This window comes from Ruditapes philippinarum, unplaced genomic scaffold (genome assembly GCF_026571515.1).
Source record: "Ruditapes philippinarum isolate M1 unplaced genomic scaffold, ASM2657151v2 ctg3099_1_1_1_1, whole genome shotgun sequence".
Taxonomy (NCBI): Eukaryota; Metazoa; Mollusca; class Bivalvia; order Venerida; family Veneridae; genus Ruditapes; species Ruditapes philippinarum.
The window spans coordinates 143,192-167,749 of NW_026856147.1; the positions used below are offsets into that span (position 1 = coordinate 143,192).

At 33.2% G+C, this 24,558-nt stretch overlaps 1 protein-coding gene across 3 annotated transcripts; it reads left to right on the forward strand.

Annotated features, from left to right (window-relative positions):
* Nucleotides 1-283: 283 nt before the first annotated feature.
* Nucleotides 284-23,188, forward strand: LOC132745577 (uncharacterized). 3 transcript variants are annotated; one of them, XM_060734524.1, is made up of 2 exons: nucleotides 284-418; nucleotides 17,180-23,188. In XM_060734524.1, the coding sequence occupies exon 2, from the start codon at nucleotides 17,193-17,195 to the stop codon at nucleotides 18,993-18,995; it is 1,803 nt and encodes a 600-aa protein (XP_060590507.1). In that variant the 5' UTR covers nucleotides 284-418; nucleotides 17,180-17,192; the 3' UTR covers nucleotides 18,996-23,188. The 3 variants fall into 3 exon arrangements, with proteins under 3 accessions (XP_060590507.1, XP_060590508.1, XP_060590506.1); XM_060734525.1 differs by having other exon boundaries at nucleotides 408-543; XM_060734523.1 differs by lacking the exon at nucleotides 284-418 and adding an exon at nucleotides 3,489-3,621.
* Nucleotides 23,189-24,558: the final 1,370 nt, after the last annotated feature.

The following is a 24,558-nucleotide window of genomic DNA, read 5'->3' on the forward strand; positions in this document are numbered from 1 at the left end:
GTCATTATTTTATTAATCAAAATAAAACTTTGATCGCACCGGTTTGCAAATATATTGAGCGTTTTTTGTAATAGAAAAAAAAATGTGATAAGCTATAGGTACAACGTCACACAGCAAATATATTTGGTTGTTTAAACTACGTGCGAATACTTAACCGTTTCACAAATGCTTGTTTAATCTTCATGGTACGCTACGATATATGTTGAAGCCTGTCAATTTAATCATGTTTTATCAGTTTGTAGACAAGTTAGGCTAAGTTCATTAAATAGAAAAGTTGAACTAACTTTATTCCATTAACCCAATCATCTTTTATCATGTGAACGAAGATTATTTTGAAAAGTTTTGGAGCCATTACAACAGAGTTTCATACATGTACATTGAATTTATAGCCCCGTGTTGAGTAAAATATTTGATAAAGGTTGGTTGATTAGCTTCATTCAGTGTAAAAATTATAGTTTATTTTATGAAATAAGATTCGCAATTTAACAAGGATATACAAATGATAAATGGACAACACATGTTTTTAAAAAGGAGAAAGGACTGGTTTGTTTTTTGTGTTTTTTTGTTGTTTTTCAATGAGATAAATTAACATTGATTGATATTAAGGAGTTATACTATAGACAAATATTATTTTAAAACATAAGTATTACAGAGAGATGAGTCAAATATAAGGCTAGATAGGATCATGTTTTTTTAAATGCATTTTCATTTTAATAACCTCATCATGTGAAGAAAACTCATTTTTTCTTCATTTTTTTCTCTGGATAATCATTATCAAATACAATGCATTAAAAAGAAATGTAATATAAACCGTATGCCTAAAACTATTATTTTCTATCATTCTGTATTTTTCAAGTTATTCTCCGGACGACTATCCTGAACAATTATCATAAATGTTGTTAAAAATAACTCTCAGTTATGGTCCCTTTACTCTGCACTTCCTCTGACTTCTCTGCGTAGATGTTTGAATTTTAAATGAAACATAATTTATAGTTTAGGACATATATTGTGAGCAAGTTTTATCAAATTAGGGCCAAAAACTTAAAACAAGGTAGGATTATAGTTATAAGATGCTGCACTTTATCTCAATGGTTTCTTAAGCTACAGTCTCACTTACATCCCGGCAGAGCCCCGGTAGACGTCCGGGGTGATCCGGGGACGACCGGGGTACTACCGGGAACAACCGGGGTACATCCGTAACTCTGCCGGCAACGTCCTGGATGATCCGGGAACATCCGGGACTCGACCACGGATGGAATAAAATATTTAATATCACCGGGGTGGTCCGGGATGATCCGGGAAGGTATAGCTTTGCCGGCTTCATCCTTAGCTCTGTCGTGAACGACCGAGGTTATACCGGGAAAGCACCGTAGCTCTGCCGGCACAAACCGGGGATGATCTGGGGTATGATATAGCCGGTAGAGCTACGGTAGAGCTACGGTAGAGCCCCGGTATAGGCCGGCAGAGCCCCGGTAACTACAGGCAGAGCCCCGGAGGATAAAGATAGAGCTACGGTTGATCCCGGTAGAGCCCCGGCAAAGCCCGGATCATTTCAAAAGAATAACGACAATTTGCGATGATTGAACTTGCTTGTATTAAAAGCCTTCCCATTTCCCTTCTATCCAGTATGGCATAAGGATTTTTCAGAAAATCATTATGAATTACTATTCTGGAACAAAAGATATTATATTAAATAAAAGTTATGTATCAATGTTATCATTTTCGGGCGTTTTCAATCCACCGGGGTTCTACCGGGGCTCTGCCTGGATCGTCCTGGGCTCTGCCGGGACTCTGCCTGGATCGACCGGGGCTCTGCCTGGGTCAACCGGGGCTCTTCCGGCCTCATCCGGGAACGACCGGGGAAGCACCGGCATGAACCGTAGCTTCACCTGGGCTCTGCCTGGATGATCCGGAGCGCATCCTGGGTGGTTAGTAGGGAACTACCGTAGTGCTGCCGGGGTAAGTGTGACCGCAACAATAATTTCATCACGGATCGTCCGGCCCGGATCATCCCGGTTACTTACCGGGATGGTCCTGGGCTCTGCCGGGAGTAAGTGAGACTGAGGCTTTAAACTGTGTAAATTTAATTGAAATTCAATTTTTGTCTAGCTTTTCCCCAGACTGATGAACACAGGTTCCAGAGCAACATAATGATCTTATTATTTCATTTTTGTATTTAAACCCGACATTATGGTCCAACTGTCACATCTTTAACCCCAAAATGCCATTTAAAACCCAAAACTACAGTTTGTGAACATCATACTGTCAAGACCTTTAACCTTTGTTGTTAAATTCGTATGGCCGAATAAAAGAACGTACGTAAGACTGCACCAAGCGCTGAACATTTGTTTTCCTGCCACATACATTGTATGTGAGCATAACAAACCTATAAAATAAAGCATTTATGTACAAGTTATCTTCCCACTTGTTGTCGTCATTGTCACGTAACTAAAATATGATGCTACGCAATTTTGTTCAGTTTTTATATAATGATACACAATTTGAATGAGTTAAAATATGTTGCTACACAATTGGGATGAATTAAAATATGTTGATTCGTTCTGTTTAACCTTAACGTCACTTACTTAAAGTCAATTGTCCCTCATTAATTAGGGCTGAACTCCAGACGCCGGCATGTCTGGAACACATCACACTGGAACAGCTGGCGTCTCTACGCAACAGTAAATAAAGTAGATCGCCATTTAAAATTCATGGTGGCGGAGTGACTAAATAAAACATTCTATATGATATATAAGTTTTCTTGAAATAGGGACTCCACTGAAGTTTTTTGTCATGATGGGACTGCAAATATTTTTTCAAGATAAATGTACCATTTGATGTAGATTTAGACCAATAATATTTTTGCAATATTTCATATCATTTGGCGCTTCGTTTCTGCAGAATAATTATTCAATTTGTAAAACATGACCCAAAATGAAAAGCGTTTAAACACGTTTCACACAAATTGGGCTAAGAAAAGCATTAAATACGATTTTTCAATTTATTTCAAAGTATATTTCTTAACTATCTTTGCATATATTTCTGTTTAAAGTGCCCCAGTTCATTCATGTTAGAAATTCAAATGTTATGTTTGTAGTTTTTTAAACATCAGTGGAGTCCCTTTAAAGGAATATGTACTTGTAGAATATGAAAACTCTGAAGATAATTTTTGTACATATGCTGTATGTGATATATACTTTATTGTGTGCTGATAAAAAGCTCGAAACTTGATAACTTGATAAATTAATAAAATTTACAAAAAAGAAAAAAAAAAAAAGAAAACAAATCTGTATATCATAACTTGATTGTCTTGTTATTTAATTGTTGTTAAAGTGTGTTGTTGGGTTATACGATACATGCATTTTATATTTCATTAACTAAAATGTATATTTGTGTTTTTATTTCGTCGAAAACTTTCGTAAATCACTTCCTTTATCGTTATAAATGTATACTTAAAATCGATTTAATACCATTCAAGTCCCGACAGATATGATTTATAAACCTTCATACTTTTTATATATCTTGTGAGAGTTTACAGATACGTGAAAGATACGTTTTCGATTTGATATTATTAAATGAATTGTTAACCGTTTTGCTGCAAAGTGGAAATTATTTATCAAGGTAAATAAATATATTATGTTGTTGTTTTTCCTTCGGAAAATTAATTATGAAAAGCTTCGAAATGCATGTTTTTGTACATTTACATGAGTTGATATTTCACAGTCGTGTAAAATAAAATCCATGGTTAGGGTGTGTTTCATAATATTTGATCGATTTATTCTGCCCCGTATTGTTGTATTGTCGTGTTTATAGCTGTTGGGTGCGACTGACTAGTCCTGTTTGTACAAGGACGCATATAAGTTAGACACAAGCCAAGAAGATGCAATTTGCAGAAGCTCGCAAAATAGCTAAAGGTAACAAATCCTTTTTCATGACCCGCTAGTTTATATAATTATCATCTAGAATTATCTAAAAATTCGATCGTATGAATGTCACACAAAGATTTTCTAGCTTTACTTCAGTTGCAATTCAGGTACAGCTCTGTTTCATATAATGAATCGCGACCCCAATGTAAAGGATGATTTTCATCACTTAGTAATGAAGGCATTATTTATATGTTTTATATGTTATGTATATTTGTAAGGGCGCTTTGGTCTAGGCAAGCTCAGTGGATTTATAGAAAATGATACTTTTCTTATCTTTAAAAAAACCTCCCCTTTAATTTTTGTTAACTCAAAACTGATATATATTTTCAAACTAAAGATGTAAAACAAGGACCAAAAATTATCGTTTTATTTAACGTCCTTGTATGCTAAGGTCTATGTTGAAGCTTGTGTATAATTCGTCTGCCCGGACAAACAGACGGACGTAAGAATGTACAACACGCTTAATACACACTCACTTTCTTTGAGCATATTAATTTATTTAATTAACATCTAAGCATTCAGTTATAAGCAATCTTCATACTTGAGTCGTTATTGTCATGTAATTGAAATACAATTATGTATGACGCTTTGCTACGAAAGACCGGTGGTGACATTTCACGTTCACGAATTCATGATTTCAAGATTTTAAATTTCATTACCTTTAGAGTGAAATGTTGAATTTTTAAATAGTGAATTCATGAATTCATAATTTCACAATTTCACGATTTCTTTTAAAAACCTGAATAAATGAAATCGTGAAATCATGAATTCACGATTTCATTTTTAAAGTGAAATCGTGAAATAATGCAATAGCGAATTCATGAATTCGCGATTTCATAATTTCACGATTTCTCTTAAAAAACCTGAATAAATGAAATAATGAAATCGTGAATTCATGAATTCACGATTTCATTTTTTTAAAGTGAAATCGTGAAATTATGAATTCGTGAATTCATGAATTCACGAATTCAATATTTCATCTGCACAGTTGTGACGTCACGATGTCAAGTCTGACTCGATGCTTGAGCATGCGATTAGGGCCTTTTCCGTTCAGAGTAAAGATGGCGAGAGTTACAGGAGTTCCAATTCATTTTTTTAAGTAAGTACTCTTCCTTCAGATTTAAGTTTATTTGACACTATATTTTTCATAATCATGCATAAATGTACATAATTTTTTTCAGGTATCGATACAGTTTTAGAATCTGTCCGCACAGAGAGAATCCTCATTTTTTTATGTTAGTCCAGCACTTTTTGGGTTTCACCAATATTCTAAAATCTTAAAAGGGATTATTTCATTTTGGGTGGATAAAAAGAAGGGGTGTTTTTCTGTGGGGTTTACAAAAGAAAGAAAAAAATGTAATTGGAGCTAGATCTACGTCTCGAACTTGCATCCTCAGTGTCTATTCTAGGAGGGGGGATGGGGGTTTACTCATATTTTTCAGAATCCCAACCTACTTTTCACCCTATGAACTAGTGGATCTCTACCAAGATTGTTCAAATCATGAGCCCCGGGGTCAAATCGACCTTGACACAGGGGCCACTTGATTTTACATAGAGTTATATGGGGAAATCTTAGAAAAATCTTCTTCTTAAGAATCCCAAGGCCCAGAGCTTAGATGTTTTGCATGTAACATTGACTAGTGGACCTCTACCCAGTTTGTCGAAATCATGACTTCCGGGATCAAATTGACCATGACACAGGGGCCACTTGATTTTTACATAGAGTTACGTAGGGAAATCTTAGAAAATCTTTTTCTTAAGAATCACAAGGCCTAGGGCTTAGATATTTTGCCTGTAGCATTGACTTGTGGACCTCTACCAAAATTGTTCAAATCATGACCCCGGGGTCAAATTAACCTTGACAATCGTAAACTTGGTGGGATGTTCCCATGAAAAAACCCAAATGTCAATGAAAAGTTTGTTTTTTGTTTCTTTTCCCGCCTTTTCCCCAACAGTTTTTTCATCTATTGGGGGGAAGCCCCTAACATTTTTCCCGTGAGTAACACCAGTATAACCCCTTCCTCCGCGCTAAATCCCAAAGCATCTCCCGGGGAAATCATCCCACCCCAAAAGGGGAATTTTAAAAATATCGACTCAAACCCCGTCGACCACAGGGGCGGTTATAAAACAAGTGGACAATGGGGACATCTGGCCTTTTGCTTTTTTTGTGTTTTTTCAGAAAAAAAGTTTAATCACTCACATGAAAAAAAAAATTTTTAAAAAATCCATTTTGGGCGTCTGTCTCGTTTCTTTGTCCTCTATATTTTGTCTTTCTTTAAAGGATAACTATTTTTTTTACCAAAATTTCACCATGGTGGTGGTATATCGCATACAGCACCCAGATCTGCTGCTCAAAGGCCAAGGTCACACTTGAGAGTCAGCGCAAACCCATGACCCAAGTGGAAATCCTACATGCATAGAGGGATTTTAATATTACTGAGGACAAATAATTTCCATAGTCAGGCGGAGGGTTTCGCAAAAAAAATCTTGTGTTTAGTGGTACTGTATCTTGCTTATACTTTAAGCTATTATGCATAGTGATCAAAGGATTTTTTTCCACTGAGCTAGAGATAGTTGTCAAAGTGGCTATTCAGTATTTGTTTGTTCGTGCCATAACTTCTTTGTTCATGGAGGAATTTCATATGTCATGAATTGTCATGCACATGAGCTAGTTCACTGGGTCAGAGGTCATGGTCATCTAGGATGAGTTGTGCTTTTGCCTTGAGTATAAAAAGAATGTGTTGCCTACATCTAACCTATGTATTCATCTTTTTCTTTGATCTGAAGCTTATAGGGTCAGGTTTGAATTAAAATAGTGGGTATGGCATTGATACCTTAAGTACAAGAGCATGTCTAACCCATTAAATTGGTGAATAAGTTAAGCTGAGTTATGGCTCGTAAATGAAAAAAGCAAGTTGGCCCATGATTAAATTGCTATCGGCAGGTGACACATGTGATCACTGATCTAGGAAAAAAGAATAGTCTGAATTTATGTATGATGAAACAACACAAGATAAATCTTACATAAACCTTATTATTTTCTATTGTTCGCTCAATTGCTTGTTTTCTTTGTGTTCCTTGTCGGTGACAGGTTGTTTGTCGTTTTGGTGATGAGCCTGTCCGTGCTCCGCCTTGTGCCCTGTCCTGTTTTTGTCGGGGACCGCCTGGGCTCCTTGCCACTGGTTCTTGTTGCTGGGTCATGTGGGGATTACGTTCCTTGAATGCCGCCTTTCCTTGTTGATCTTGTTTATCTTATTGTTTACAATCAAGAGACTAAAATTCTATGTTATGTCAATGAAACTTTGTCAAAATGATTTACCATTCATGCCTAATGGATTAATTTGAATATGGTCATGTCAGACCCAAAACTAGGACACAAGGTCAAATTTTAGAAATAACCTTATATTTATCATAAAGTCTGCCATTGTCATCAGGATTTCACAAGTCTTGGTCAAATGATCGCTATAGTGAAAACTAAATCACCATTTCAGATAGTAAAAATATGAAATATACAATTATCATAATTTTCTTTAAGACTGATAGTTTATCATAGTTTGTTGCCGATATAATTGCAGATGGACTCGGGTTAACAATATTGAGCCATTAATGCTGTCTTATAAATATCAGTGTGCTCCTGAAATACCCAATATGTCCATATACGATGCATTGTATTGATATTTTGATTTTTCAGCCTGAGCAAGATAAAGAAATGACAATAAAAATTGCCTGCAAAGTAAGGTCAATGTCGGGCACTCGCAGACTACTAGTATCAAATAAAGAAAAAGGTGGAGTGCACGAAATTAGACTGAAAAAGCATGAATCTACTTATGCATATATCAAGAATGAAGTTGAAAAACATTTTAAAGGGAATGTTGAACCTGGACTGGGTGATACTGGAAAAGAAATCTGGAATATTGATGATGGAGGGGATGATGATAATGATGACTCTGATAGTGAGGGTACTTAAATACTGGAAGAAAACATGAAAAAGGGGATGCAGCCCCATGGCCTGAGTTATCTACAAGGAGGGGAAGAATTTCCAGATGCAGTTATTGAAGTTGTCAAGAAATGTTTAATGTATGATATGACAAAAAGACCAAGTGCTATTGACATTGTTGTTAAACTGCAACACTTGCAGAAAAAATGTAGCAGATGCTGCAAGTCTTCTTAATACTTAGTGTGTAATCACATTCAAAAGACATTTTAGCTTGACTATAAGAATATCGATCACTTAACTAACTAGTTAATTAAAATGTTAACAAGTTACGTAACTAGTTAATATCTTAATTAACTAGTTAATTAAGAGGTTAACTAGTGACATAACTAATTAACCTCTTAATTAACTAGCTAGTTAGGAGGTCAACTAGTTACGTAACTAGTTAACCTCATAATATTAAGTTGCAAAATAATAAAAGGATGGCAGTTGTAGGAACTAACATGTTATGATCTTTTATTTATTGAAAAATTAACTAGTTACGTAACTAGTTAACTACATAACTAGCTAGGTAATTAAGAGGTTAACTAGTAACGTAACTAGTTAACCTCTTAATTAACTAGTTAGTTATTGGTTATCTAAAAAATGGAAAAAAAAGGAAAAATGCCACCATATATATCTCAATTTTAAAGTTGTACACTTGCTATTTAAATGTTAATGTTTTAGATGTACTTTTTGTGTTCACTTTTTATTATTGAATATTTTATGAAAAAAGGGTTTTCAAATCCACTCGGTATCTGATAATTTGTGTGACCGGTCTATAAATCCGAATGGTTAAGAACTCGGTTTTTCAAGGCAACTACTCTGTCTCAAAGCTGTGTTATAAAGGGTTACTTAGAAAATAATCTGAATTACCTGAAATATGATTTATTCTTACAACTGATAAAATAATTCTGACTAATCAACGACTGGTCTTTGTTTATTGATTTCATTGTTATCTCATAGTGTTAATCATTTAGTTAATGTGTTCTTTGATGGTTGACATGCTGTGGCATGGCATTTGCTAATGCAGCCTTCTTTCAAGATGATTAATATCAAATATCACTAGATTTTAATTTGAGATTAGTTTGATAATGGTTATTTTAATTGTTTTCAATTTTACTTTTATGGTAGTAATGATAACAGTATTAATAATAAAAAAATAATCACATTTAAGCTTTTTATGTTAATGTCTGTCAGATGTCACGCTGTTTGCTTTGTGCCCACAATACATTTGTATAATAAAAAACTTTAGATGGATTTTTAATATTCTAATAACGACTATAAGCCCCTATATGCGTTTGTTGTAGGCCAAAATGTAAAATCTAAAAATCTTATCCGATGACATTGTTATGAAAAAAAAAAAATGGTATTTCACTTCTAAAATAAAAAAAGGATATTGTGAAACACCACAGCATTCCTGTAACGACTACTAAGACGTTACAGCTAATAATGCCTTTATTATAATAATGTACAAGAATGGATAAAATTTTTACAAAGTGATAGTACTTTTTGTGCGGTAGTGATAGAGTTCTGAATTACAACGCTCAAAATTTTAAACAAGTAGTCGACGAAAAAAGAAATTTTAATGGACATTTTCAGATTAACGTAGGTATTTAAGCTATCAGTGTAACTGACATGACAATTATAATGACAATTGAATCTCCTTATAAATAATTTAATGTTAATGACTCGCCACACTGTATATATAAAATACCTAAAGTAAATCGAATCTGTCACATTAATAGCTGCAAAAGTAAGTGAGCTTTTAACTTTTTTTACTTTACCTTTGTTGAAGTGTAGCCAAAATCATAAAAAAGTGGAACATTTTTCGACAAAGCCATAACAAGACTGAAACCGCTATTTAGTGTGCTTTAAATAGAAACTGTTTTACGAATAAATGACGTACTATTACGACGGACAAATTTAAAGTTGCCAACGCTTACCCTGCACTTAAGTACAAAGAAGCTAAAATATTAAATACATTATAAACATAAACATAAATTATGTAAAGATGAAAACTTATATTGTTACATTCGATCAATAAATTATATGATAGATATATAAAGATAAAAAGCAGCTTCAGTATTCATCAGTTCCACTCTACTGTTAAAACTTATCAAATCAAACAAGTTAATAAATTCAGGCAAACAGCCCGACGTGTTTGGTTGCCGCATATATAATGTTTTACATATGTCTATATCACCATGGTGAACATTGTGGTGATAACTTTTCTTCTTTTTCAACTCGGGTATGGTAAACAAGATCTCAGTTTTTCCTTGAGAACCATCTTTCTTTGAACAAGATGAAATGTCATGCAACTGATGCAAGTTTTGTCATAAAATTTTGAAGATCGCATGAAACAATATAATAAAAATTGTCGATGAAAAATATCTGCATCATTATAAAGACCTGTGCAACGCATATCTTTGAATAAGTTGATCCAGAAATCCATGCCTTGTCGGCGTAACACTGCCCATAAAGACTCTATCCTTTGGTTTCAAGTACTTTTGCCCACTAAAAAGCGTCTTCGTCCTGAATGGGCATCATCATGGCCTTGTCTGAAAATATCTGTAGCTGACGAACTATTACGTTTTCTGTGCCCCGATCACTACGAATTAAAGTTGAAATAATGGCGCCTAAATTATCAACGGTTTGTAGAAAATATCTATAACTATTTTTGGATCGTTATTTCTTGTTCCAACAGACAGCCACAAGATTCGCCTACTATATCCATCAATTGACCATGTATAGCGAATCCGAATGACTTTATTTTGTCATATCCTTCAATATGCCAAACAAAATATAAGGACCAGGACAAGAATATTGTCGTCAGAGTAATCGCTTTCTCTTTCGCCTTTCCATTCCAGCTGGATCAGCAATCCACATTAATCGAAGAACGGTAAAACGACACATCCTTAGTCCATACTTCAGCCTTAGTCGTTTCCACATTGTTTTGTACCCAATACACTTCCCACTCCCTGAAAAATCCTGAAGTATCGTCAATCATGCTGTCAGGGATCCCTCGACGTAAATTTAGAGATTTAAGTACTCTTTTCAAATGTCTTAAACTCAATTTTATTCTATGCACAACTAAAAGAGCACTTTATATTTCTTTGTACTTATATCCCATGGTGAAATAATGGGTTATAACTTGCATTGTAGTTTCATGATTCGCTGCGGGTCTTGTGAATACGCCATAATATCCTTTTACATGCGACAATGTCAGAATCTGAAAAATAGAAAAAAAAGAAGATTCTATCAGTGTTTAATTCACTACATTCTTTAATAAAAATTTTAATGCTGTTCATGGCCGTAGGACAAGGGAGGTCGGTTGAGGGGCTTTACCCGTAAAGATTTCTGTCTAATGTTTAACGGAAGCGTGTAACAACCAAAAAGAGCCAATTTTTGGCAAAATCTTTGAAGATATTACGTCACATAATGATGAATTATTAAAATCTTAAATTATTGGAACTCATATGAATATCAAATATACTTTTTTCTTTTTAATCTATAAAATCTGATTTTGGCTCGTTGCTTTTTTTCCATTCATTAAATTCAAACTCCCAGAAACAATAGCCAAGTTTATAATCAGTTTTAAGAAAAACAGTTTTAAAATGAAAACCAGAGAATAACAATAACATTAACTTTACTGTTTTATGATTAAACTGCCCAAATCCATCCCTGTCAAGATGTTTGAAGATTTTTCAAAATGTACAATCCGATTATAAAATCTGTGAACTAGATATATATTGGATATATAATTCAACAATCACATAAAAACAACTTACCATTGCCAAATTGCTAAAAAAAAACGTGCCATGATGATATCCTGTAATATGCACAGATTCAAATGAGCTTTTCCTTTCACAAATTGTCTGACCGCGCATGTCATTTCTGACGTCACAGATAAGATTATTGAAATTGTGAAATCGTGAATTCATGAATTCGCTATTTCATTATTTCACGATTTCACTTTAAATGATGAAATCGTGAATTCATGAATTCGCGATTTCATAATTTCATGATTTCTCTTAAAACCAGAATAAATGAAATAATGAAATCGTGAATTCGTGAATTCACAAATTTACGATTACATTTTCTAAAGTGAAATCGTGAAATAATGAAATTGCGAATTCATGAATTCACGATTTCACTTTAAAAAATGAAATTGTGAATACGTGAATTCATGAATTCACGATTTAATTATTTTACGATTTCATTATATTTAATTTATGCAGGTTTTTAAGAGAAATCGTGAAGTTATGAAATGATGAATTCATGAATTCAAGATTTAAAAATTCAACATTTCACTCTAAAAGTAATGAAATATTAAAGTCTCGAAATCATGAATTCGTGAACGTGAAATGTCACCACCGGTCTTTTGTACTTTGCAATTTGGATGATTTAAACTGTATTGCTACTAAGACTTGTACGGTGGTACGTCTATGAACTAAACTACACTTTGTATTTGAGTCGCCAAATGATGATATACTTTCCATTTTGATTCATGTACAAATAAACAATGTTCAGGGCTCATCATGATTGTTTCGGCACACATTTTCTGCAATGTATCCCCATTTCGCTCTTTTGAAAGATCAAAGGCAAATCAACATTGCAAAAAATGTATTGTCACTAGCGATTATTGCAAGGTGATGCTGTGTGGAGGGTTGTAAACACCCATTTTCCGTTTTTACTTTGGAATAAACCAATTTGAATTGATAAAATTCAGGATTACAGGCACTGATTAAGATATTTTGTAAGACAATATGGTCATTTCGATTTAACGGTAAAAAATATCGTACACATTTACGAATGAAAATCGAAACGAATCCGTTTAAACGTGTAACCGTTGGGGCATTACTTCTTAAAAGTATTTTATTTCGTTGAAAACGTTCGAAACCACTACCTAAATAGAATTAAAAATCTTACTACCTTAAAACCTTTACAAAATAGATATAATAGAAAGGAGGACAAATAATGTCTCAAATGACAAATACACGATATAGCGCTAGATTGATTAACAAGTTTACAAATCCCGACAAAATATAAACCTTTAAAATTTCACAGATCTTGTCAGAGTTTACACATTCGCGGAAGACGGTGCAGTTCTTTGGTGGGATATAACGACATTTTATAATATTTGTAAACCTATTTCTGTCTAAGTTCCTCATATTATATATTATACAACGTGGAAATAATACATTAATGTAAATGGATGATTTAAATAAATTAATAGAAAGTTAGTTAAATTCATTTCACATGATTGTAAATGTTGTTTTATGGATTATCTTATTATAACAGCAGGCTAATATTGTTAAGGTCTTCCAAAGTTGTTTCCAAGAAATTTGATTCCATACAGAAATCTGGTTGCCACGGCATCCAAAAGTAATTACAAGAAAAAATATTCTAAAATTAACAACGCCTATAGCAAATATATTTTTTTCATAAGGCATTGTATGGTAGACCTCTTCCAAGATAGTCAGTTATAGCCCTGAAATCAAACTTATCCACTACCCGTAGGGTGGGGGTGTCATTGATTTTCATTATTAATACAAAGTTAATCTTAAAATCTACTTGTCTGAAGTTACAAGGCCTAGGATTTTTGGTATTAGGTATATATTATAATCAATAGGTCCTCTACCAAAGTTGTTCAAATTTTGTCTCTAGTGTTAATATTAGCCCCATCCACGAGTCATAGGTTTATAGTTATATATAGTATATATAATTAAAATTGAAAAAAAAACTTCTTCTCTGAACTAACAAAGACTACAGGTTAGATAATTGGCAAGATATATTGTGTATTGAACCTCGACCAAGATTGCTCAAAGTAAAGCCCTAAAGTCAAAATTCGCCCCGCCCAAAAGGGGATCATTGATTTTCACTATGTACATTTATTAAAAAATGTTCTTTTCTGAAAGTGCAAGACCTACAGCTTTGACATTTTGTATATAATATCTTATAATACTACACTTTGAAACGTCACATTTCATTGGATAATCGTTTATATAGTTTTATAAACATGGCTGCTGTCGATTCATGAAGAAATCTTACTTTTTCTCCACAAAATGATGCTTTATGTATTATAAATTTGTTGTAAAGATTGTTGACAGGTTATATGGCCCTATATAAACGACTGTTTGCACGACAACCCTAGCCGTTTATATAGGGCCATATAACTTGTCAACAGTCTTTATAACTAATGATCTATAGGTCCTCTACCAAAGATGTAACAAAATTGCATATACATGTAGTATGAAAATTGGCCCCATCTCGGGTGACGAAGATTTTCACGATAAGGTATGTTGTAAGAAAATACAAAAAGCGTCTTCATTAAAATAACAAAGGTTAGAAGTGAGATATTTGGCATATAAAATTGTCTAGTAGGCCTCTACCAAGTTTGTAAAAAATTTTGCCCTAGGGTACAAATTGGCTCTGTCCCTAGGCCATAGATTTTCACTATATGGATTATGTAAATTTGAACTTTGGTATCATCTTACCTATATTTTGATGAAGTGATATCCTTTGGCTTTCTATATATATAGCTAGTACATTTTGACAATGTGTACATTTTCAGGTGTAGAACTGAAAATTGATATCAAATGACCTAAATATTGACCTACTTTCTTGTTTTTGATATGCAATTATGAAATTAGGACCATGTATATAGTTTAATTAAAAGATGAATCTTGCATGAAGTATGATCTAGTGACCAACATCATTCAAATTCTTATAATAAATACTAGCTACAGTACGCTCAGCGCGGCCTTTTCAAAACCCGCGTGACCCCGCGGATGAGGTTTACCGCGGACGAAAATTTGCTCAGATATTGTCCGCGTGACCCCGCGGACAGAAAATTTTCACCACCGCGGACATAAATCGGCGGCTGAAACCGTTTCCACCGCGGAACGCAGTGGTAAATTGCGGAGGAACGCGGCGGTCAAACACCGGTCAACGCGGTGGAAACCTTAAATTTTAAAAATTAATTACTTTATTTAAACATCAGTATACGTACGTACTGTAACATGTACTGTACATATAACTATATGTAAAATTTGTTTGTTTGTTTTCTTTTTGTTGTAATAAAAGTACATGTACAAATGTAGTGTATTTCTTGTTCTTCTTCTTGTTATTGTGTTGGGTAATGTATAATATGTATTCGACATCAATATAAATCATTGTCGTCGCAATTTCACGGTAGTGAGAAGTCAAATAATGAAAAATTCGGCATATGACATTTATGAAAAAGATACTGCAACAATTTATATGCCAGCTTTTGTTTCTTATTTAAAAACTTTGAAAACGTAACCCTCAACAATTTATTCAGGCAATATTCCAGGACGTCTCTTTCAATTGTCAGATGCGTTTTACTGTTTCTGTTTATTTGCATGTTGATCATAAAGTCTTATATTTTATTTGGAACATTAAAAGAAAGCGTTTATTTCACCAAAATATACATTAAATGATATTCTTGATTTATCTAATTACAGGTGTGAGCGTAATGTATATGTTTTGAAGTTTGTATCAACTGTTGGAGTTTATTTTCATTTTTGTTTTAGTACATGTAGTTTGTTTGTTTATTCTTTTTTATTTTTTTTATAGATTTTTTTGCAGAATTTTGTTAAACTTGACGTTATACTTTTTGTTATTTTATTATGAACAGTATGCATGTGCATACATGTATATAAGACAAACAAGCACATGGCAGTTATTTTCTAAGAACTTCCATCGACCGATGTTCAAGTTAAAACTATTTCATTTTATTTTTATTTTAAGATATTATTGTTCATAGGAATAATAGTATTTGTAGACAACATGTAGTTTTAAGTACATACAATTCAATATTAAAAACAACAACAAAAACAGGTACAGCTGTAATTATTTTTATTTCAAATTCCGTTCAAATAATTTCACGTATAATAACATTTAAGGAGACGATTGTGGTCAATAAAATAATTTCAAGTCATTGTGTAAAAAAGATGACGTTAAAAAATAATAAAACGTCTATTATTTTTGGAGGTTAATTTATACTGACCAACTGACCATGGCGTTCCCCTGCGGGAAACGGGTGACCGATTTTATCGAAGAATGCAGAACGGTCGTCAGAATTTTTGTCCGCGGTGGAAACAACTAAACACCGGGGATCGCGGGGAAATTAGGCTTCTCATCGCGGACGAACCCCCGCGTTTATCCGCGATAAAAAAAAATCGTCCGCGGTGGTATCGCGGAAAAAGCAAAACCCGCGGTGAGCGTACTGTAGCTCCTACTACTTTTACACAAATAAATGTCTGTCTTCAAGTGAGCGAGTGTGGGCTAATGGTCCCCTTGTTATGCATTTTTCTTAAAAAAGAAATTCAATAGGTGAGACCGTGAGAGTTTTCTAAAGGCCATGCCTCTGGAAAAAGATGTGTTTGCTTTTCAGAAAATCTTATGAAATTACTTGAGATCATGACCGCTCGCAAGAGTACTAGCGTTTGCTGGGATATTTTTTGAAATTATTTGAGCATATTTGAGCAAGGGAATTATGATCACACCATGTACATAATTAATATATTAAATCATTAGTTTCTTTTTTGCGTATTCTGAAATTAGAAATGCTTAATTGAAAAGAAGTGTTTAAGAAAACTAACTGTTACTGTATTTCTAAGTTTAATTCAACTATGTTATGCAGTAAATACTAAAGATTTCATCAAGTAAGAAAACTTTCATTTTGGAACGATTAGTATATTATCGCTTTTGTTTATTAACGTTTGACACATTTGTAGATTTCATTTGAAAGGCTGAAATATGACATGGAGCCATTACTTTACTAGAGATAACGACATTTTGGCAAAATCTAATGTTAGAAACAAAAACAAAATCTTCTGGCCCCAATATTTAGTGTTGTATTAATGCTGGTGCATAGCAATTTTCGCGATTGCAATCTTCTTGTATCTTTTTTCGAAATCTGATAAAATTTGTTCACATTAATATGAAAGTGTCGACAAGTGTACACATAAGGTGGTACAAACAAGCCTTAGACTTTATCTTCAACTTGAGAAATACGCAATATTTTTGTAAGTTACAGGGATAATAAGTGTTGCGAGATTTTGTCTAAACTGGTCTATGCATAATATATATTCTCTTACAAGAAACACTTTTACTGAGAATATATTCAAGTATCTTGATGCAGTATTAGCAGTATTACGACATAATCTCTAGATAAAAATCTATATTTACGCTTTTTATCGGCAAAATAAAAGAGATTTATGTATTTGATATTTAGCATATTTCTTTTCAGGTAAGCTTACAAAATGGAAAAGCTGCACAGTTACAATGCAATGTGCTCAACCCACACTGATGAAGTAGCAATAGCAGCGTGCGTTGACACAAAAGAACTTCTATGTTTCAAATGCAGTATGGAAAAAGCAAAGGCCTCAGTACCTGTTAAGGAACTTGAAAAACTGACTGCGGGAGTTGAAAAGCTCATACTTGATTCTTTAATGGAGAAGCAAAAAGCTCAGAGAAAGAACAACTATATTGACGTATACAAAAGGAAAGCAGAAGATGCCAAAGAAAAAGTAAGTGATCAAATTCATTGTTTTTATAACGAACTGTCAGAAAAAATCACTAAAATGAGAGATAACACACTTTTATCTCTGGAAGCAAAATACACTTTGTTTCTTGAAATGTGTAATAAAGACGAAGAAAAACTCAAGACTACAACACAAATGATAAATGAACACCTCGATAAGTTATCTTCAGCAAAAGAAGATGATCTTGATAAATTCAAAGCAGAATTGGAAGAGATCATGAAGAAACTAGATGACATTGCTGATCATGAATCTTGTCCTGAATCAGGTTTTCATGCTTCAAAAAAATTGAAGGAAGTAATACTCATGCCAGAGAGCAAGATTGGAGAAGTCAGTTTGTATGCAAATGATCATTACGAGAAGCTGGGGCCAACAGAAGGTACGGAAAATAAAACAAAGCCCGATGAGACAATTTTTGAGGAACCACCGCCAGTCATACCTCCGAAACCCGAAAGTAAGATAGTTGATTCGGATGAAGTCTCTTATGTAAAACCAAAAGTAATTCCACGTAAAAAGAGTAGTTCAAGTAATGAGTCAGGTTGGCAAGTACCTGAAGACAATCGGAAATCAGAAGGCGATCAAAATGAGACGGCAAAAGAAGAAAAACCACGAAAAAGGTTTTTCCGTTGGAAAAGTAAACCAGATAAACTAGAAGGTAAGCTACAAGATTATGAAGAAGTAAGTTTAACAAATGAAAATCAAGAACGGGAGGCAAGGTATTTAGTTAATAAAACAGTAACGCTGACTGAGTTTCCAGGTGGTTTAAATACCTCATTTAAATTCACAAAGCTTATTCCAATCGGTTTGAATAGAATTGGACTTTTAAGCCAAAATCATTCAAGTATTTTTGTTTGTGGTCTGGACGGAAAGATTCAGTGTACTAACAACTACCACAAAGACGCTGTTATCAGCATTGTGGAAATGACAGATGATATGATAGCGGTACTCAACAAGACGGAAACGTCAATTGAAACAGTTAAAGTTACAGACAAGACATTTGAAGTGAAAAATACTATTAACTTTAAACTGGATATTTCAAAAGTCACGGGATTTGATTATTCAAAAACAAAATCCCAGTTTGCTATTGGGACCGAAACGGAATATGTCATTCTTGATAAAAAGGGAAAGAAAATCAAATCCATGAGAATGGAGACAAGTCTGGATTCTAAAGACGTCTTTACAATTTATGATTTTGAAAAAAGCAACGTTTTCATTATCAATAAAACAACAAAATCTCTGAAATGCGTTGGTTTTCAAAATGCGGAAGGTATCTGGAAACGAAAGTGTGAAGACCCATTGTTTCAGCCAGAATCAGCATGTTTGTACCAAGGCAAGCTTTACATTGCATCTTCCCACGCAGTCATACAATTTTCGACAGCAGATGGAAAGCCAGAAAGGAAACACGAAACTGATGATCTTATACAGAACTGTTTTGGGCTCTGTGTAATAGATCGTGTGTTTGCGATTTCTTCGAATTCACCCGATTGTGAAGAATCCAAAAAGCTAGGTTTTTTGGCTCTGTAAAGATTGGTGTAAAATAGTACGTGGTGTAGGTTTGAAGCATTAAACACTGTGTCAAATCTAAATGAATATAAGAGGCTTAGAAATGTTGTTTCAAAATACTAATAATACTAACATTTTTAAGTTTGTAAACAAATTTACTATAATGTAACTGTACAACAACCGAAAACAGTTAAAGTAAACGTACTGGCACGACACCATCTACTTCCGGTCTTACGCACCTTACGCTTACTTTCTTCAAAATGAAAAATGATCTTTAACAACTTGCAAATTGCACGCATAAATTCAAGAAATTTATTTGAGCCTCCAAATAATTGTTTATTTAATGTTCTTTTTTAAGGTGTATAGTTTGCTGATATGTGTGTGTACTCTTTGTTTAAGTAGCTATAGTATATTTCATCAGGTTAAGCTATGGTATATTTCGCCATGTATAGCTATGGTATACTTTATGATATACATCTACGACATCATTTTCAACTTTGATATATTTTATTATAACAAGCTATGGTATATTGAATCATGCGCAGATCCATTATATCTAATCATGTATATAGTAGTCAGTTTGGTGTGCCCTTAGTATTTTGTCAATCAATTCACAAATCTAAATTTTCGCTTTGCTTTGTAATGCACAGTCAAAATGACGCTCAGAAATTGATCCGATGACATGTTCACTGTGAAATACAAACCAAACTTCAATTGATAAGGTGTATCAATATAAGCGCTATATACTCTCGATTTATTATTTTATTTTTCGAAATAAATTAAGTTAATTAATTTAGTTACAATCATGTATACACAATCTTTATGACAGTATTTTAGTTTAATTTCAGATCGATTGGGGTAAAGGGGAGTCTAGGGTTATGGCCAGGTAACGTGCTGAACATCTTTGGTAGGTCTACGGATTATGAGTAAGTAAATTCGAGCATTTGGCGACGTTCCTGTTCATTAATAGCTGTTCGGTAGAGAATATTTATGTTTAGCAGTAAATTACAAAGAACACGTATCGGTTGGTACTGATACAAAAACCAGGAACACTGTTTAGGTCAACCGCCCGCCGTAATACAACTGAAATGGTTTTGGAACGCGATGATAGAAATAAGTGCTCCTCCAAAAAAAAATATTAAGATAAATACGCGCTTAACATGTGACCTACTACAAACGCACTGTTCTTAAAAGATATAGGTCTTACATACTATGCTTTTTTGTTTAATATAATGTCGCTAAAAGAGTTGTGTGTTTGTTTTGCATTCATAAATATATAATTAGATATTGCTTGGTATGGGGTAAAATTTTAATTTTGGTTTAGTGTTTTGCTTGAACACATTACATACCATGACCCTAGACCGTAACTTGCTTATTACAGAATCTATTTATGAAAGATTATTTCAATTATTTTAATTATATGTCATGCGAAAACGATTGGTCATAATTATATTTGTTATGGTGAGTGGTGAACGTGACAATAAAAATATATAAGCTACGTTTTTATTCAAGAACACACTATACAAGTTAAAGAGACTTCCGACTTGTAAAATAACAAATGGAACTTTTTAAAAGCGTAATTGCAATGATTGATCCATAAGAGATTAACCCTCACTCTTTAACTCATTTTGCCATGAACACCAGCCTTCACTTAACTCTACTGATAATTGCTAATATTCAACTCCTGTGTACTTAACCGTCCGGTAAACACACTAGGTAGAGCGTTTGAATGTAATTCTGGCCACCCGATTTCGATTCGTTTATTTTTATAGTGATTGATCATGAAATCCTGTCATTCGCACTTTTTCTTAATGATATATCTTTTTGTAATTAAGTCATATATGTACCCAGTAACCTTGTTGGACAATACGTCTGATTTTTTCATGTACTTAAATATAGAAAAAGAACATTGACACTTTGATTTTGAATAACAAAGCATGCGAAATTCAAAACCGCAAATCGATATTGTTTAATCGCCCACAACGTTAAATAATCATTATGCAGTGAAAGTGTAAAGTCTTTATGCTAAAAGATCATTTGAATTTGAATAAATATACTGAACAAAAAAAGAAAACTTCCCCTGTGTTTAAGCGGAGATATAATGTTTATCTAAAATAATGTCAAAAGAGCTACATATATTCGGGCGAACGATTATGTGTCCGATAGAACAAATTTTAACTCGATTTTTACTCGTTTTGCAGGAGAATCCCACTGTATGCGATTTCACGTAAACTCCGGACCAGAAGTATTTTTGACATGCCAGATTATGCAAACATTTTCGCGTACGTGCCATTGACATCAATACTGTTCGACACCTTAGGCAACGTTTTTAAGCAACAGAGTGTACAGAGATCGGCCACGTAGTGGACATCGGTGCGTTAAGACTCGTGTCCAATACCGCCTTATTTGGAACACTCACCTGCGCAGTTGCCACAGCTACTGCATGACTCGAATATACCGTTGAAGAAATGAACGTTTTTCCTACTACTGCAGGTGGGGCATTGTCTTGATATAAATGGCTTTCATACTAATCACGTCGTTATCGAAGGATATCTTTATGCCCAACGGTACTGAAATGATATTTTTGCGAGGCATGTTATCTCACTTTTTCATAAAAATGCCAACATTACCCTTTTTCAAAATGATAATGCCACACGTTATGCAGCTAGGGACACTGAATTTCTTCAGGGTGAATAAAATTGTATTGATAAATGAGTGGCCTTCCAAAACGCCTGATCTAAATTTCATTTAACACCTGTTGGAGACTTTAGACAAGCGTATCAGACCTCGGCCTTTTCCACAAACATCATTCAAGCCTTAACTCTGGAATGGAATAGCATACTGCGAGCCGAAATTAATATGCTGATTCGTTATATGTGCCAACAATGCCAGGCAGTCCTTCATGCTGAAGATGGTCATAAACGATATCAATTGATGATTTTGTTTACCCCTTCTGCATTTTAACTACCATTTTCCTTTCATTTGAATAACCACTCACAAAAACTTGCGATATTTATACTCTATCAATACATATAAATCAACTTATGAAATCCTGATTGGCATAATTTTTATGTGTGTATAACTGCACTTAAATACACTGAAAGCTTCTTTTTTTGTTCAGTATATACATGTATAACGTAGCTCCGAATTTCTTTATTTAATTAATCTTTTATGTTGCTACTTATAAAAAAGCAAACAATGTCGTATAGTTTGGGTGTCAAAGGTATCATCTGTTTATCTATCCATAACCACGGTGCATAAGAAGATATTTGTACAACTCCGTGCATTATTTTATAAAGGATTGAGACGAAACAGGAAGATTAAATAAATATCTCTGACAAAAGAGACTTCTCATTAATCATGTATTGCTAAAATGTCATTTTAATGGGCTATATCATTTTTAACCATGCTGATAGTGATTGCTTTTATTTACACTGGTAACCAAATAACAGATAAATTAGATAGAACAAATATTAACCAAAATTACATTATTTCTTTTTTATTATTTCATAAGTTTTTGTATAAACTTATAATTATGTATTTCAAATACCTGAAAATAAGATAATATGAACCTGCTGTAAGACTGATAATGAAAACTGAATGTAATATGTATAATTATATTCTCTTTAACACTATTTAGTTATCCGTTATCCTAAAATATTATATACCTACTACATCGAGGACAATATGTGTTCATTTGTCATCAGAATACATTTGTTAAATGTTAACAACTTATCTGCTTCATATGAAACCTGTAAAACATTTGAAATGAACAATGTTTATTTTCGTTTTTTGTTTTTTTATCATGGTTTTTTTTTAGGAGATTACCTCTCTTTATTTGTTTTTGGTTTTAATACAATGTACCTGATAGACAAGTTAGTTTATATTAGTTCAACTGTAATGATTGAATATTAGACATTCTATGAACCAGCGTTATTTATCATGATAGAATAATTTATCTTAACGTGTGTAACTCTTTGTTAGTATTGAAAGAAATGTTTTTGAAACTAAATTAACATTTAATTTACTCGTCTGATGAATAATATTTGTCAACGTATTTATTTTGACAACACAGTTACGAAGTTAGTACTTATTTACTTCCGTTTTAAGAAATAATAAAATATGTGTATAAGTCCAAAAATGTTTACGTGCTTGCTTAAACATAGTGATTGTTTTCTTAACTTCATTATGTTTTAGTACATTGTTTATTATTATTCGGTAAAAAGGATTTCTTATAGAATGTCTATCTAGTATCTCCCCATTACATGGCAAGCAGTTGAACGTCATATATAGAAAATACCACTCATGAGTCTGGTATTATATGAACATCACTTAAGGCCGTGGATTAAAACAAGGGCGAATCTCTGCAGAGCATTTCATATTTTCTATAGTGAGCTTGATAAGACATCTATTTGGTATTGTATTCATTATTATTGCGTTTTTTGTTATTTTTATTTTTTTTTTATTTTTAAGGACACAAAAAATTATCAAGAACTCCGCGCGCTGTAAATATGAATTTATGTATAGTAAAGAGTCATATCTGTCAAGTGTAGTCCCGGATGTTAATTTTAAATAGACTATAATATTCCAAAATCTATTCTACTCAAATTTTATTGGTTAAATATTTTCAAACTAGTAGGAAGTAAAATATACCGTCTTCATTCTAATCTAGATTTATCAGGTATTGGCAAAATAAATCAATGCAAATACATAATATATTCATAATCAGTAATATGATTAAGTGCATAACAGGTAAGTAAAGGATATAAAGGAAGTTTTCATTGATATTTAATGTTAAAGCAGCACGCCTTCAGATTTCTACTATCGTGAAAATTTTGAAATTGTAAAACAAATATTTTGTGAAGTGAACAAAAAAAATAATTTTCATTGCAAAGGCACTTACAACCAATGTTAATTAGGATAAAAATAAAGTTCAGTTTCGGTTTCCGCTGACCCTCTTAAATTCCAGCCGACCTTAACTTTTTTTCGCCTTATTGAACTTCTAAAACCAAGATAGTTGTATTTCCAGAAGGGAGACAACGAAATTATCATTTCACTTATAAAAATGAACCAATCGAAATTGTAAATGAATATAAGTACCTCGGCATATTTTTTAATAGAAGTGGTTCGTTCATTAAAACTAAGACACATATTGCAGAACAAGCTACACGATCGATGTACAGCCTGATTAGAAATTCAGAAATTCAGAAAAATAAATTTACCAATTTACTTACAAATTGAACTTTTTAACAAAACTGTTAAACAAGTATTATTTTACGGTTCTGAAAATTGGGGATACGGTAGTCTTGACGTTATTGAACGCGTACAACTCAAATTTTTAAAACATATCCTTAAACTTAAACGTTCGACAGCCAGTTATTTCAGATACGGTGAAAAGGGATGCATGCCATTGTCCGTAGATATCAGGGAAAGAAAAAATTCATTTTTGGCGCGTCTCCTTCAGAGCAAAAAAGGTTTAATACCAAATCAATTGTAAATATCCGTGGATTTATAATTCAAAATCAATACTAATAAAAGCGGTTTAAACAATGTTTGGAATGATCTTTTCTTAAATGAATGACAT